Genomic DNA, 13,170 nt, shown 5'->3' on the forward strand with positions numbered 1-13,170 from the left:
CACACACGCACGCACACTGACCTGTAAAGACGGACTCCGCGGCTGAACTCCTGGACAGCACATGTCTGCATAGCCGGAGAAGAGACATGTCTGAACGTTTTTCCTGCTGTCTCCTCGGTCGCTTACACAACCAGCCTCTGTTGTTGTTGGAGTGTGTCGCGCAACGCGTCATCATCACCTCGCGACGGAACATGTCGGTGGATGTAATGTCTGTTCGGCGCCAGCAGGGGGAGACATATCTCTAGAAACAGTGGGATCATTTTGGTGATGTTTATATGCTTTTTTAAGCTTTACTGACAGAACTTCATCAACATAGCTTCATATTTAGAAACTCTGCATGTACGATTATAGTAAACTATTTTGAGAAATGAAAAAAGACAGTTATGGTTGCACACCAAACCTGATTGATGCTTTTACTCCAATTTGCTTAATGACTTGGATCAGGTTATCGATTTCCAAATGGTGGCCGTATTCAGATATTCAATACATGGCTTCCAGTTCGTGGCAAAGGATTTAGCCCACTGGTGTCTGTGTGTGCAAATCAAAACTATGTAAGTTGTTTGATGTGATTTAGGATCTCCTTCAGCCCACTATTGTGTGAGGGGGGTAAAGCGCGTCTCACTCATAAAGTTATAAATCCCAGAACACACCATGTTATGTCACTGAAAAGCTGAAAAGCACCCCATGAGAGGATCAGAGCTAAGGTTTGCATATCAACCTCATGTCTGTGTAAGCTGTGGAGCTGGAGTCAGGGTGTGGTTAGCCTAGCTTAGCATAAAGACTGGAAACAGCAAGCAAACTCTGTTTACACCTATCAGCAGCTCCAAAGCTCACTGATGATCACATTATATATTATATCTGGATGGATGGAATATCCTGGCAGACTGGTCAGCTACCTAATTACTTATTTGGTGGCAAACGTGTCGGAACTGGAATGACGTTCGCTGCTCGTAGCCTCAGAGAGCTCATCAAATTAGCTGTGCTGTTACAATACAGATTTGTTTCCATATTAACGGGTGTGAAATGAATAAGAAATGAGAGGAGCATTAAGAGTTGAGGTTTACGCAGGAGCTGCAGTTGACTTCGGGTGTGTGCTCATAAATCCAATCTGAGGCTCCACACTAAAATGAGAGCGCTAAAGAAACAGCGGCCTACACAAATTAACAAACAGGGACGTTGAAATGGATTGTAGAAAACAATTCCTATCAATATGAATAATGAATAATGCAAAATAGCGGCTCTTTCGTGTAAGAGCTTGTCGTCAGTAAAAATGACAAGGATTATCAGGATCAGAATCATAACTGTTTATTGCCAAGTTCGTTACACATACAAGGATTCTGCCTTAGTGAAAGCTGCATTACAATAAACTAAACCACAGTGAGGCACAATTTAAAAAAAATTTACAAATAGAAAAATATTAAAATGATCAAAGTGGCAAGTGTATTTTAATAAAAAGAAAAAGATAAACAGGATAGTCCAAAAACCCGATCATGAACAGTTTTTGTCTTTGTGTCAAATAAAGAGGGAAACTACTACGAAAAATATGTGCCATGCAGAGTGGTTTATATTTTTCTCAACTTGCTTCATCTTTATCAGCTCTGGTGAGTGAGCACTTTTTCTCAGGTTTCAGCTCAACTGCAGCAGCTTAGACCAGATATTTCTGAGTGGATGATGAAATTCTCCTTTACATTCTTCTTCAACCTTTTAGAAAGCAAGAGAATTCTCCTGGAGAATGTCATGTCACACAGCCACACACACACAGCCACACACACACACACACACACACACACACACACACACACACACACACACACACACACACACACACACATGCACAAACAGCTGGCTCAGCATGCACTGCCAACTCCAAAACTCACTCAAACAATTTTTGGCAAAAAAATACATTTCTATATTTTTTTATTATCAGAGAATGTTTATAGATCATCAAAGTATACACGTTTGTATGACGGCGATGTCTGAGTAAGAAAGGAACAAAAGAAACATGAGAATATGTTATTTACAGTATTCTTAAAAAAAAAGTGCTACAAAAAACGTCTTCATATTCTAAACTAAAACATATTCATGAGATTTCCCTAGCGGTCCCCACACTCTGTGCACAAACCCTGACTCCTGCAGAATGACCTGTTTCTTGTCATCCGCCCCACAGCGCTTTTGCACTTCAAAATGCCACTTTTTCAGCCATCCGGAGACCAGTTTGTGATGGATGGGCTGGTTAGATTACTCAAAAAAGTTGGATTCACGTTCACATTAACGTCGTATGGGAATTTTTATAACATACATTTTTAGAGCATTTGTAAAGGGAGCCTAAAAATCGAAGTTGGTTCACTTCAACACGACCAAACATGAGAGATGCATTAAAGGCGTTTTACAGCCGGGTCGCCAGGAGATAATGTGGCATTATACGTTTCCGAAAACCAAGGATACGTAGAATGTGGATGTTTGTGCATTCTGTCAGAGCAAGGGATGTATTATATAGAGCAAAGGATATTGAAAGTTACGTGGAATAATAATGAGTTTAACAATTGAGAAACTCTAATGAGGGTGGAAGTGGTCGTCGGACTCCACTGTTTAGTATAAACTTTACGTCTGTCATGTAACGTTTCATGAGAAAGTCTGCTATGGCGTTGTCACGCTACGTTGTCACGCTACGTTGTCACGCTACGTTGTCACGCTACGTTGTGACGCTACCTTGTGACGCTACCTTGTGACGCTACCTTGTTACGCTAACTTGTTGCGCTAACTTGTTACGCTGCCTTGTTACGCTACCTTGTTACGCTACCTTGTTACGCTACCTTGTTACGCTACCTTGTTACGCTACCTTGCTATGCTACCTTGTTACGCTATTCTGTCACGCTATGCTGTTACGCAATCTTGTTATGCTACCTTGTTATGCTACCTTGTGATGCTACCTTGTTACGCTACCTTGTTACGCTGCCTTGTTACGCTATGCTGTTACGCTACCTTGTTACGCTACCTTGTTACGCTACGCTGTTACGCTGCCTTGTTACGCTGCCTTGTTACGCTATGCTGTTACGCTATGCTGTTACGCTATGCTGTTACGCTACCTTGTTACGCTACCTTGTTACGCTACCTTGTTACGCTACTTTGTTATGCTATGCTGTTACGCTACCTTGTTACGCTATGCTGTTGCGCTATGTTGTTACGCTATGTTGTTACGCCATCTTGTTACGCTGCCTTGTTACGCTGCCTTGTTACGCTGCCTTGTTACGCTATGTTGTTACGTTGCCTTGTTACGCTAACTTGTTACACTACCTTTTTACGCTACCTTGTTACGCTACCTTGTTACGCTACCTTGCTACGCTACCTTGTTACGCTACCTTGTTGCGCTACCTTGCTACGCTACTTTGTTATGCTATGCTGTTGCGCTACCTTGTTACGCTACCTTGTTACGCTACCTTGTTACGCTACCTTGTTACGCTACCTTGTTACGCTACCTTGTTACACTGACTTGCTACGCTGCCTTGTTACGCTGCCTTGTTATGCTACCTTGTTACGCTACCTTGTTACGCTACCTTGTTACACTGACTTGCTACGCTACCTTGTTACGCTACCTTGTTACGCTACCTTGATACGCTACCTTGTTATAATATGCTGTTACGCTATGTTGTTACGCTATTTTGTTACGCTACCTTGTTACGCTACCTTGTTACGCTACCTTGTTACGCTGCCTTGTTACGCTGCCTTGTTTATCTGCCTTGTTACACTGCCTTGTTACGCTATCTTGTTACGCTACCTTGTTACGCTACCTTGTTACGCTGCCTTGTTACGCTGCCTTGTTACGCTGCCTTGTTACGCTACCTTGTTACGCTACCTTGTTATGCTATTCTGTCACGCTATGCTGTTACGCTACCTTGTTATGCTACCTTGTTTTGCTACCTTGTTATGCTACCTTGTTACGCTACCTTGTTACGCTATGCTGTTACGCTAAATTGTTACGCTACCTTGTTACGCTACCTTGTTGCGCTACCTTGTTACGCTACCTTGTTACGCTACGCTGTTACGCTACGCTGTTACGCTACGCTGCTACGCTATGCTGTTACGCTATGTTGCTACGCTATGTTGTTACGCTATGTTGTTACGCTATGTTGTTACGCTATGTTGTTACGCTGCCTTGCTACGCTGCCTTGTTACGCTACGTTGTTACGTTGCCTTGTTACGCTAACTTGTTACGCTACCTTATTACGCTACCTTGTTACGCTACCTTGCTACGCTGCTTTGTTACGCTGCCCTGTTACGCTACCTTGTTACGCTGCCTTGTTACGCTGCCTTGTTACGCTGCCTTGTTACGCTACCTTGTTACGCTGCCTTGTTACGCTGCCTTGTTACGCTACCTTGTTACGCTGCCTTGTTACGCTGCCTTGTTACGCTGCCCTGTTACGTTACCTTGTTACGCTATGCTGTTGCGCTAACTTGTTACGCTACCTTGTTATGCTACCTTGTTACACTGCCTTGTTACGTTGCCTTGTTACGCTGCCATGTTACGCTACCTTGTTACGCTACCTTGCTACGCTACCTTGTTACGCTACCTTGTTATGCTACCTTGTTACGCTACCTTGTTGCGCTATGCTGTTACGCTAAATTGTTACGCTACCTTGTTACGCTACCTTGTTACGCTACCTTGTTACACTACCTTGTTACACTACCTTGCTACGCTACTTTGTTACGCTACCTTGTTACGCTATGCTGTTACGCTATGCTGTTACGCTAAATTGTTGCGCTACCTTGTTACGCTACCTTGTTACGCTACCTTGTTACACTACCTTGTTACGCTACTTTGTTGCGCTACCTTGTTGCGCTATGCTGTTACGCTATGTTGTTACGCTATGTTGTTACGCTATGTTGTTACGCTAACTTGTTTCGCTGCCTTGTTACGCTGCCTTGTTACGCTATGTTGTTACGTTGCCTTGATACGCTAACTTTTTACGCTATCTTATTACGCTACCTTGTTACGCTACCTTGTTACGCTGCCTTGTTGCGCTGCCTTGTTACGCTGCCTTGTTACGCTACGTTGTTACGTTGCCTTGATATGCTAACTTTTTACGCTATCTTATTACGCTACCTTGTTACGCTACCTTGTTACGCTGCCTTGTTACGCTGCCTTGATACGCTGCCTTGTTACATACTTTGTTACACTGCCCTGTTACGCTACCTTGTTACGCTACCTTGTTACGCTACCTTGTTACGCTATGCTGTGGTGGTTTCCAGAAACGTACTACGCCAACATTATTTCATCTTAAAAGGTGAGGATATGATGGTACAATACAGGATCCTATCAACAGAGTTGATGGTGGTGGATTTCTATCATCGGGATAATCGTGAATTTGCTCACACTTGACTACAGAATTATCACATAAGAAAGAACAGACTCACACAATGTCGCTATTTCTTTATCCTTTATTTATGCAGGAGGACCTTATGAATTCACGTTCATTTTATTTGACAGTTTGTTTGTTCTTCACTAAAGAGCAACATGGTCTCATATCAATCATAGTTTTCTGCAGAAACCTCTCTTTGCGTCAAAGCTTGACGCATATGTTTCACGGGTCGTTAATGTTGTGCACACGTTGTAAAAACAATGGCATTGGGTTGAGGCAACAAAACCACTTATGGTTAGAAAACAAAATTCAAGGTATGTCTTAAAATAATACGATTGTTACGTGAGCTGTACGTAACGTTGTGCGACTCAGTGGCGTGGCACCTCATGAATATAACATCACGTATGTTAGCAGTAAAAACAACTCAGCTTCTGGTTTCACATGGGACATGAAAAGAGGTCTCCTGGGTGAAAGTCCTGTGTTTGGTTGTTTCACCCAACCTTAGAGGACTTCTCAACCTTATCAGTTCCTCTGAGCAACTAATAATGATGCAGTTGGTATTTGACGCCCTGGGAGTGAGACCAGGTGAAGGGTTTTCACTATAAAAAGATATGTTTTGTGTTGCAATCGAATTATTTGTTCTTTGAACACAAGTTACACTAAAGTGATTCTAGTATGTTGTTGTGCTATATAAAGAGTTTTAAAGGGATCATGTGTGGGATTTGGCGCCAATGATGAGGTTGTAAATTGCCACTGACTGAAACTAGCTATAGATATAGACGACAAATTATAAAGGTAACGAAAATCACTGTTTATATCTTAATTAAAATCTTATTATAATAATCTTTACTTATTATAATCTTAATGTATTATTTTATTCCATTTCTGACAAAAAAAATCCTGAAATGCTACACACTTTTCTTTTAAGCATGATAATTATTTACTATTACAGGTTTTCTTATCAAGCCAGTCACTATGGTACTTTACTGCATATTCCCACATTTCCAATTAAAGTTGTAAATGTAGGAACAGTCAACCAGCCTTGATGTTGTGTGTGTGTTGTGTTGGTTTGCCTCCCGGTTGTTCTCACCAATGGCTGTTTTACTCTATTATTCTCTAAATATGAATACAAAGCTGCCTTGGTTTGGAACTGCAAGACTGGACGCATCTGGTTGTTGTCATTATTTTAGGATATGTGTAATGTGTCACATTTATAGTTGTGTTTTGTGCCGGATGATCGACAACATAGCAAAGCATCAGTGAGTGAAACATTTACAGTGGGAACAAGGAACTATTTTTTTGCATTTAGGTTTACTCAAGAGTGACACTATCTATATGTGGCATAGAAATAAACATTTGATTAAAAAACAAAGAAGAAGATATTTCCACAAAAGTCCTCAGTAAGTAACATATGGCTGAAAATGCTGGTTAGACTTTGAATTTAGGGGAGAACTAAATAAATGTCAGTGTCGAAAATATAACATTGTCACATGAATACAATAGTTTGAAGCATTGCTTGTGTTTGGTCTCAGCTCCCAGGTCTGAGATCTGCTTCCACTCAACATAAGAAAATACAGTTTGTAAAAAAATAAGTTCATAGGAATGTGAAATGTATTAAACTGTGGTCAAATGTGCCATTAAATATAATGTGTCTTTTAATCTGAGGCTTGTGGCCCATTTCTTCCTAAATTCTATTAAAAAAAAGAGTAAAATAGTCTGTTGCTGTAAATCATCACATGGAGTTCTTTTTACTTTTATGTTAGATTATTAATTCATAGACAAAGGTGCTAAAACAAGTGCTCTGTTATTTTGCAGTTGAGTAAAAAACAAACAAAAAGTCCACTATCATGGTGGATAAACACAGACTGTGATGTACACACAAATATGAAAATATGCTGCTTATGAAACATCAAGTCCCTTATAGGTAAACTATGATACAACAACTCACTGATGCCAGTCTGTCCTGGTCCTCTCGTGGATTTTTTTTTTTTCATTTTTCTTTTCTGGAGTATATTGTTCAGCTCCGAAATATTTCCAAAAAAATGTCATTCTGCAGGGCTGAAGCCGTCTCAGGGGATCCAGACCAGACCGTGGACCCCATTAGATGGGGGGCGCTGCTGGACCCCGTATAGCTGCAGCACCAGTGTCCGTGGAAGAAGAGCAGAAAGATGACCGATAGCCAGGACCCCTGCGCGGCGCGTGTCTCTGCCGGGTCCCGGCGCATGCCGCCCGGGTCTGGAGCTGCGTGCGCGCGGCTCTACTCGCAGGCCGACACGCTGCTCATCTTGCCGGTGCTCTCGGTCCACGGCTGCAGGTTCTGCAGAGCGAACAGCGAGCTGTTCTGCAGGCACAGCGGGTCCGGGCTCAGCGGCTGGTTGATGGTCTTCTGGAAGGCCTCCTGCTGCAGCTGCATGAGGATCCGGTTGGCCTGCTGCCGCTCCGCCTCGCGCTCCTCCGCCGTCTGGCGCCTGCGCACAGCGACACATATAATACATATAAGAAATTATAAGAAGAATAGTATAACAATCTTATAGTCTATGTTTTGAACTCACTGTTAAATCTAGTGTTCTTATGTTTTGGTTTTAAACAAACCGATTAGCCGATTATTATATTTCAGTTCGACAGATTCAATGATTTTCATAATCTGTGAATTTAATTATTATAATTCCCAAAGCTTCATTAATAAATAAATAAGATTGAAAGACAGGCAAAGTTTAAAAAAAAAGAGTAACTAGTGTTGTTTCGAAATCATAACTGTGAAAATTCAACATTTCATAATTGTAATATTTGTTTGTGCTAAAACACAACACTCTGAAATAAACACAATTATATCAATATTAATGAACCATTTCCTGTATATTCCCTGAAAAAGGAAAACATGTCCATTCTTTTTTTGTTAAATAATCAATCTACAACCAAATTATTTTTTTACATAAACTATATAATAACTGTAAAATAAATAAAGTAAAATATGAAAAATAATAATAATGTTGTGTCATATTTAGATATTCAATAATGATGGGTAAATGTTCATGTTGACAATTTCAAGTCTCCATCTGATCATGTGACATGATGAGTGTGTGTGTGTGTGTGTGTGTGTGTGTGTGTGTGTGTGTGTGTGTGTGTGTGTGTGTGTGTGTGTGTGCGTGCACTGGGGCGGGACCTATGACACCGATATAAATGAATATCAATTCAAGAATACGGAGAATAAATACTGAAATATTCTCAAAATCAGTCACTCAATTTCTCAGATTATTTCTTAAAAAATGTAAAATCTACTGTTTGTAGTAACATTTCCATAAATACATATTCAGTACCCTGGGTGTGTTTATGTGCTCAAAATAAAAATATATCTTTTTTATTATATGGTTTTATATATGGTTTATTCTTAACGATTGAAAATGAAGTCAAATTGCCCTTTTTTTTTAAAAGCATGACTCGTTTATAATTGCCTTTTATTTTTACTATACTAGAATGTAAATTTGCACTTTAAAAAAGATTTCTATTATATATCTATTAGATATGCTGAATCATTCATGATTATAAGGGAAACACTGCAGGTCAACACATTAATAACAGATATCACCATGAGACATCCTTAGCTTGAGACAATTATTTCTTGTTTGACAAGTTTGGAATTATTTTTGAGAGAAAACATATTTGGAGAAAACAGCTTTTTAAGATATGTTTTGTCAAAGGACAAACATTTTGAAAGCTCTTCAGGGAATAAACGAATAATTATCACCATGAAACTTCCCCAGTTCATTATTCACATTTAGACAATTCTTTTTTTGAATTACAAGTTATCTGAAATATAATAAAATATGCAAATGAGGTACCAATAGTAACTATTGGTGAGTTTTGGATAAATCTTCAAACACAAATACACAAATAAACAGCCACATGTCTATTCTGGATGTTTTCCTTCCACTAGTCTGAGAGAAGACACGTTATGGAAGCAAAATGAGCCTGAATCTCAAAATGAGTAAAACACATTGAATTGTTGCTTCCAGCACATTACTTTTTGACAAATGATTTACAGAAAATAGAAGTTATGTGAACAAGTTTTCCTCCTTTAAAAAACAAAAACAGCAGCACGGTTATTACTGCCTCACCGAAACAAGAGCTGTGTGAGCTTCTATTCCTCTCACTGACACGTATTTACTGCATTCTCCTGCAGAGCATCTCCTCATAACCGTCAGAAAATATCCATTTGAAGAATTCTTTAGTCAGCATTCAGCCTGTTGCTGAAACTCATGCAGTCAACTCTGCTGCAACAAAGCAGCTGCTTCTAGTATTTATGTATATCAGTGAGGGTGGACTCATAACAGTTTAACATGAACATAAGGAGCCGCACCAATCAGGATCAACAGGGCGGTTTCATTAGACTGGTGTCTAATAAAGTGGCAGCAAAGTGAATATTTGTGTTAAGACCTAGAGTGAAAGTGTGTTAAACTGTGAGATAAGAGCATGTCAGGAAACCATGAGGGAAGGGACTTATGAAACCAGTCTTATGGGACTGAAGGGGCCTCCTGCAGCCCACAAGAGGGCCCCTGTAGGAGCCTATAGGGCCTCCAGAAGGCAGGGCCAATGCATGGATCAATGTAAAAGGGACTTCACCTCCATTTGGTGCGTCTGTTCTGGAACCAGGTCTTGACCTGGGCGTCGGTCATCTTCAGCGCCTTGGCGAGCGCGGCCCGCTCCGCCGACGCCAGGTACTTCTGCCGGTGGAAGCGCTTCTCCAGCTCGCAGATCTGCAGCCGCGTGAAGGACGTCCGGGGCTTCTTCTTCTTCGGGGGCGTCCGGTTCTGGTAGGGGTGACCCACGCGACGCGTCACCGTCAGGGGGGAGAGGGACACTGGGCGGGGACGAGAGAGGAGAGGACAAGTCAGGACGGGACAGGGAGGACAGGACAAGTCAGGACAGGACGAGAGAGAGGAGAGGATGGGACAGGACAGGGAGGAGAGAGGAGAGAGGAGAGAGGAGAGAGGAGGGGATGGGAGAGGAGAAGTCAGGACAGGACAGGGAGGACAGGGAGGCGAGGACAAGTCAGGACGGGGAGGAGAGGAGAGTGCAAGATGGATCAAGTCAGGTCAGGACAGGAAATTACAGGATAGAGGAGAGAGGAGAGAGTAAAGTAAAAGAAAAGGAAAGGAATTGACAGGAGAGGACAGGAAAGGAAAGGAAAGGACGGAAGAGGACAGGAGGATATTAGGGGAAAGGAAAGGTATTGTCAGAACAGTAACATTCAGAACAGGACAGGTCAGTAAAGACGGGACAGGACGGGTCAAACAGGGTATTTAGGTCAACTTGAAAGTGAGAGAGCGCTGACAGACTTTGTGTTAAATAATGTTTACAGAACGTTCTATTTGTCCTGTAATTTAATTTACAACAATTTATATTTTCAAATTCAATGTAGTCATTTAATATATTTTTTCTAAGTTATCATAGCATTTAATTACATTATTATTATATGTATTTATTTGACCATAACATTATTTATTACACCCATAATCAAAACGACCCACAACATAACCAGAGACACATGAACCTGTTTCTGCATACATGTGAATCTTTGATGAAATAATTGATCAGAATAATTGATGCTTTGATTATTAGGACATAAAGTCAGACAATCATAAAGGCTTACATTTTATATTGGATCAGCTTCACATGATATAATGGCTTATGAGGTCAGGACAATACATAATATGTATTAAATATCAGATCCCTTAAAGAATACTGGAAGTCTATACGTTAAATTAGCAATAACAATAATACTCAAGATAGAGTTCAGTCTCAAATATCTCAATACAAGCAGCACTGTATTGAATATCGTGCTGCTTGAAAAGATAAGCAGGAATATGGTGTCATTACATGTTCCCTCACTCATTAAATCATATTGAACTCATTCTATTCATTGAGTTTAATGACTTTAAACATAACCATTTCCACCAAATTAAAAGCATCAATAGCGATTTGGTTTATGTGGAGTTTCTTAATAAAGGTGAGTTTTTGTTTGTACTGAATAATAAATAAAGATGAAATAAACAATACACTTAGCCATCGAGAAAAAAACTAAAACAATTTAGCAAATAACGTTTTTCCGTTGTTTTTTTCAACTTATTATTTTTAGGAAAAACATAAATAGAGATTGTGCAACGTGTCACGAGCTCCCCCACATTTTGATGTATAGAACATGTGTGAGTCTTATAATGACTATAATAATAACTTGTATTGAGTCATTAATCACTGATTCCCTAACGACATGCACATACACACACACACATTTATTATGGGCTATAATTTAATTATAATAAGGTCATTAGTAATATCGGCTTTGCTAAAGATGATTTATATCAAAAAAGAGGCTTCAGTTGCATTTTCAACACATATTGTTTTGTCTTTTAAATAATCCAATATATAACATTATATTAGAGTATATATATATATATATATATATATATATATATATATATATATATATATATATATATATATATATATATATATATACATGTATTATATGTCACTTTATTGTATTGTATTTTATTACAGTATTTATTGGACTAACATTGAAATACATCACATCCCATAATATAATATGCCATTACCTGTGAACCGGTCTTTGGTGTAGCGCCGGTTGCTCTCCATCCAGGGGAACGTGAGCGCGCTCATGTTGGCGCTCCCGCTGCCCGGCGGCCCGCAGGAGCTCCCGCAGCTCAGCGGCCGGTGCGCGGGCACGCGGATGACCCCGGCGGAGCTCACGTTAGTCCCGTTCGCGTTTACGCCCATGTTCATGTGATAAGCCCCGCCGAGCGCGGCCATCCCGCACGAGCCGCCGGTGCCGTTGTATCCGGCGTTGCCGTACGTGTAGCCGCCGCCGCCGCCGCCGTTCCCGCCGCCGTTGCCGCCGCCGCTCGCGCCGCAGCTGTAGGCCGCGTGCCCGTAGTCTGGCTCGTGCATCCTCGCGCCCATCATGCAGCTCTGCTCCACGTTGCTGAGGATCTGGTCGATGCCGAAGCTGATGGGCTCCACGTGCGCGTGCTGCTGCAGATGCGCCCCCAGCACCCCTAGGTGGTCCATGGCCTTCCGCGAGCCGCCCCCCACCCCCACCCCGCCCCCCCAGCGCCGGCGCGAGGGACAGAGGGTCGCTCCGCGCGCCGCTCCCCGGGACTCTGCTGCGCGGACTGGGGCTCCTTCCGCTCGCGCTGCGGACGTTATCTGTGCGGAGTGCGGGCGCGCGTGTGTGCGTCTGAAGGCAGGAGCGCGAGGCTGGACTGTTTGTCCTCCGCCCCCGACACACACACACATACACACGCGCACACACACACTCCCTCTTCTACCGCGCGAGGACATCAATCAAAGTGCCAAATAGACAGCGCGAGATTAAGACCCAATTTTTAGGCCCTGGAACCGGATTGGCTAAAGAGTGTGAGCTCTACGGCACAGTTCATAAAACAGTGATTAACAGCTGGACCAGATCAATAATAAGTATCATCTCATTCACACACACTCACGCGCTAATGTCAACGGGACTTTATTTTATTCTCCAGCTTTAGTTCAGCTGGAACCTTGAATAAAACGAGCGCTCCCATCCGCTCTTTGACAACATTTTATTAAATTATCCAAACAGAGCTTTTCGTCCCATTGACAATATTGTATACATTTTTGCGACCATTTATTTCCTCTTTTTTGTGTACATTGTTGTGAATGAATCACAATCAAACAATGTAGTCTTTGATGTTGGATGTAAGTCACAGAGTAAAATCCAATATTTATTTTTGCATTATATTCGGTCATTCAGATGCAC

General features: G+C 41.5%; 2 protein-coding genes across 2 annotated transcripts in view; both read right to left on the reverse strand.

The window, feature by feature from the left end:
- sdhaf4 (succinate dehydrogenase complex assembly factor 4) overlaps positions 1 to 146 on the reverse strand; it is a 2,240-nt gene extending 2,094 nt beyond the window's left edge. The window contains exon 1 of the mRNA XM_079230258.1: positions 22 to 146. Coding sequence (XP_079086384.1) covers positions 22 to 88 — 67 coding nt within the window. The 5' untranslated portion in view covers positions 89 to 146. The remainder of the gene's footprint in view (positions 1 to 21) is intronic.
- Positions 147 to 7,614: 7,468 nt separating this feature from the next.
- On the reverse strand, positions 7,615 to 12,443 carry tlx1 (T cell leukemia homeobox 1; the record flags this gene model as incomplete). Its single annotated transcript, XM_079229853.1, has 3 exons — positions 7,615 to 7,825; positions 9,978 to 10,215; positions 11,972 to 12,443. The coding sequence occupies 3 exons, from the start codon at positions 12,441 to 12,443 to the stop codon at positions 7,615 to 7,617; spliced, it is 921 nt and encodes a 306-aa protein (XP_079085979.1).
- Between the last annotated feature and the right edge of the window lie 727 nt (positions 12,444 to 13,170).

This window comes from Taurulus bubalis (assembly GCF_910589615.1).
Source record: "Taurulus bubalis genome assembly, chromosome: 14".
Classification (NCBI taxonomy): Eukaryota; Metazoa; Chordata; class Actinopteri; order Perciformes; family Cottidae; genus Taurulus; species Taurulus bubalis.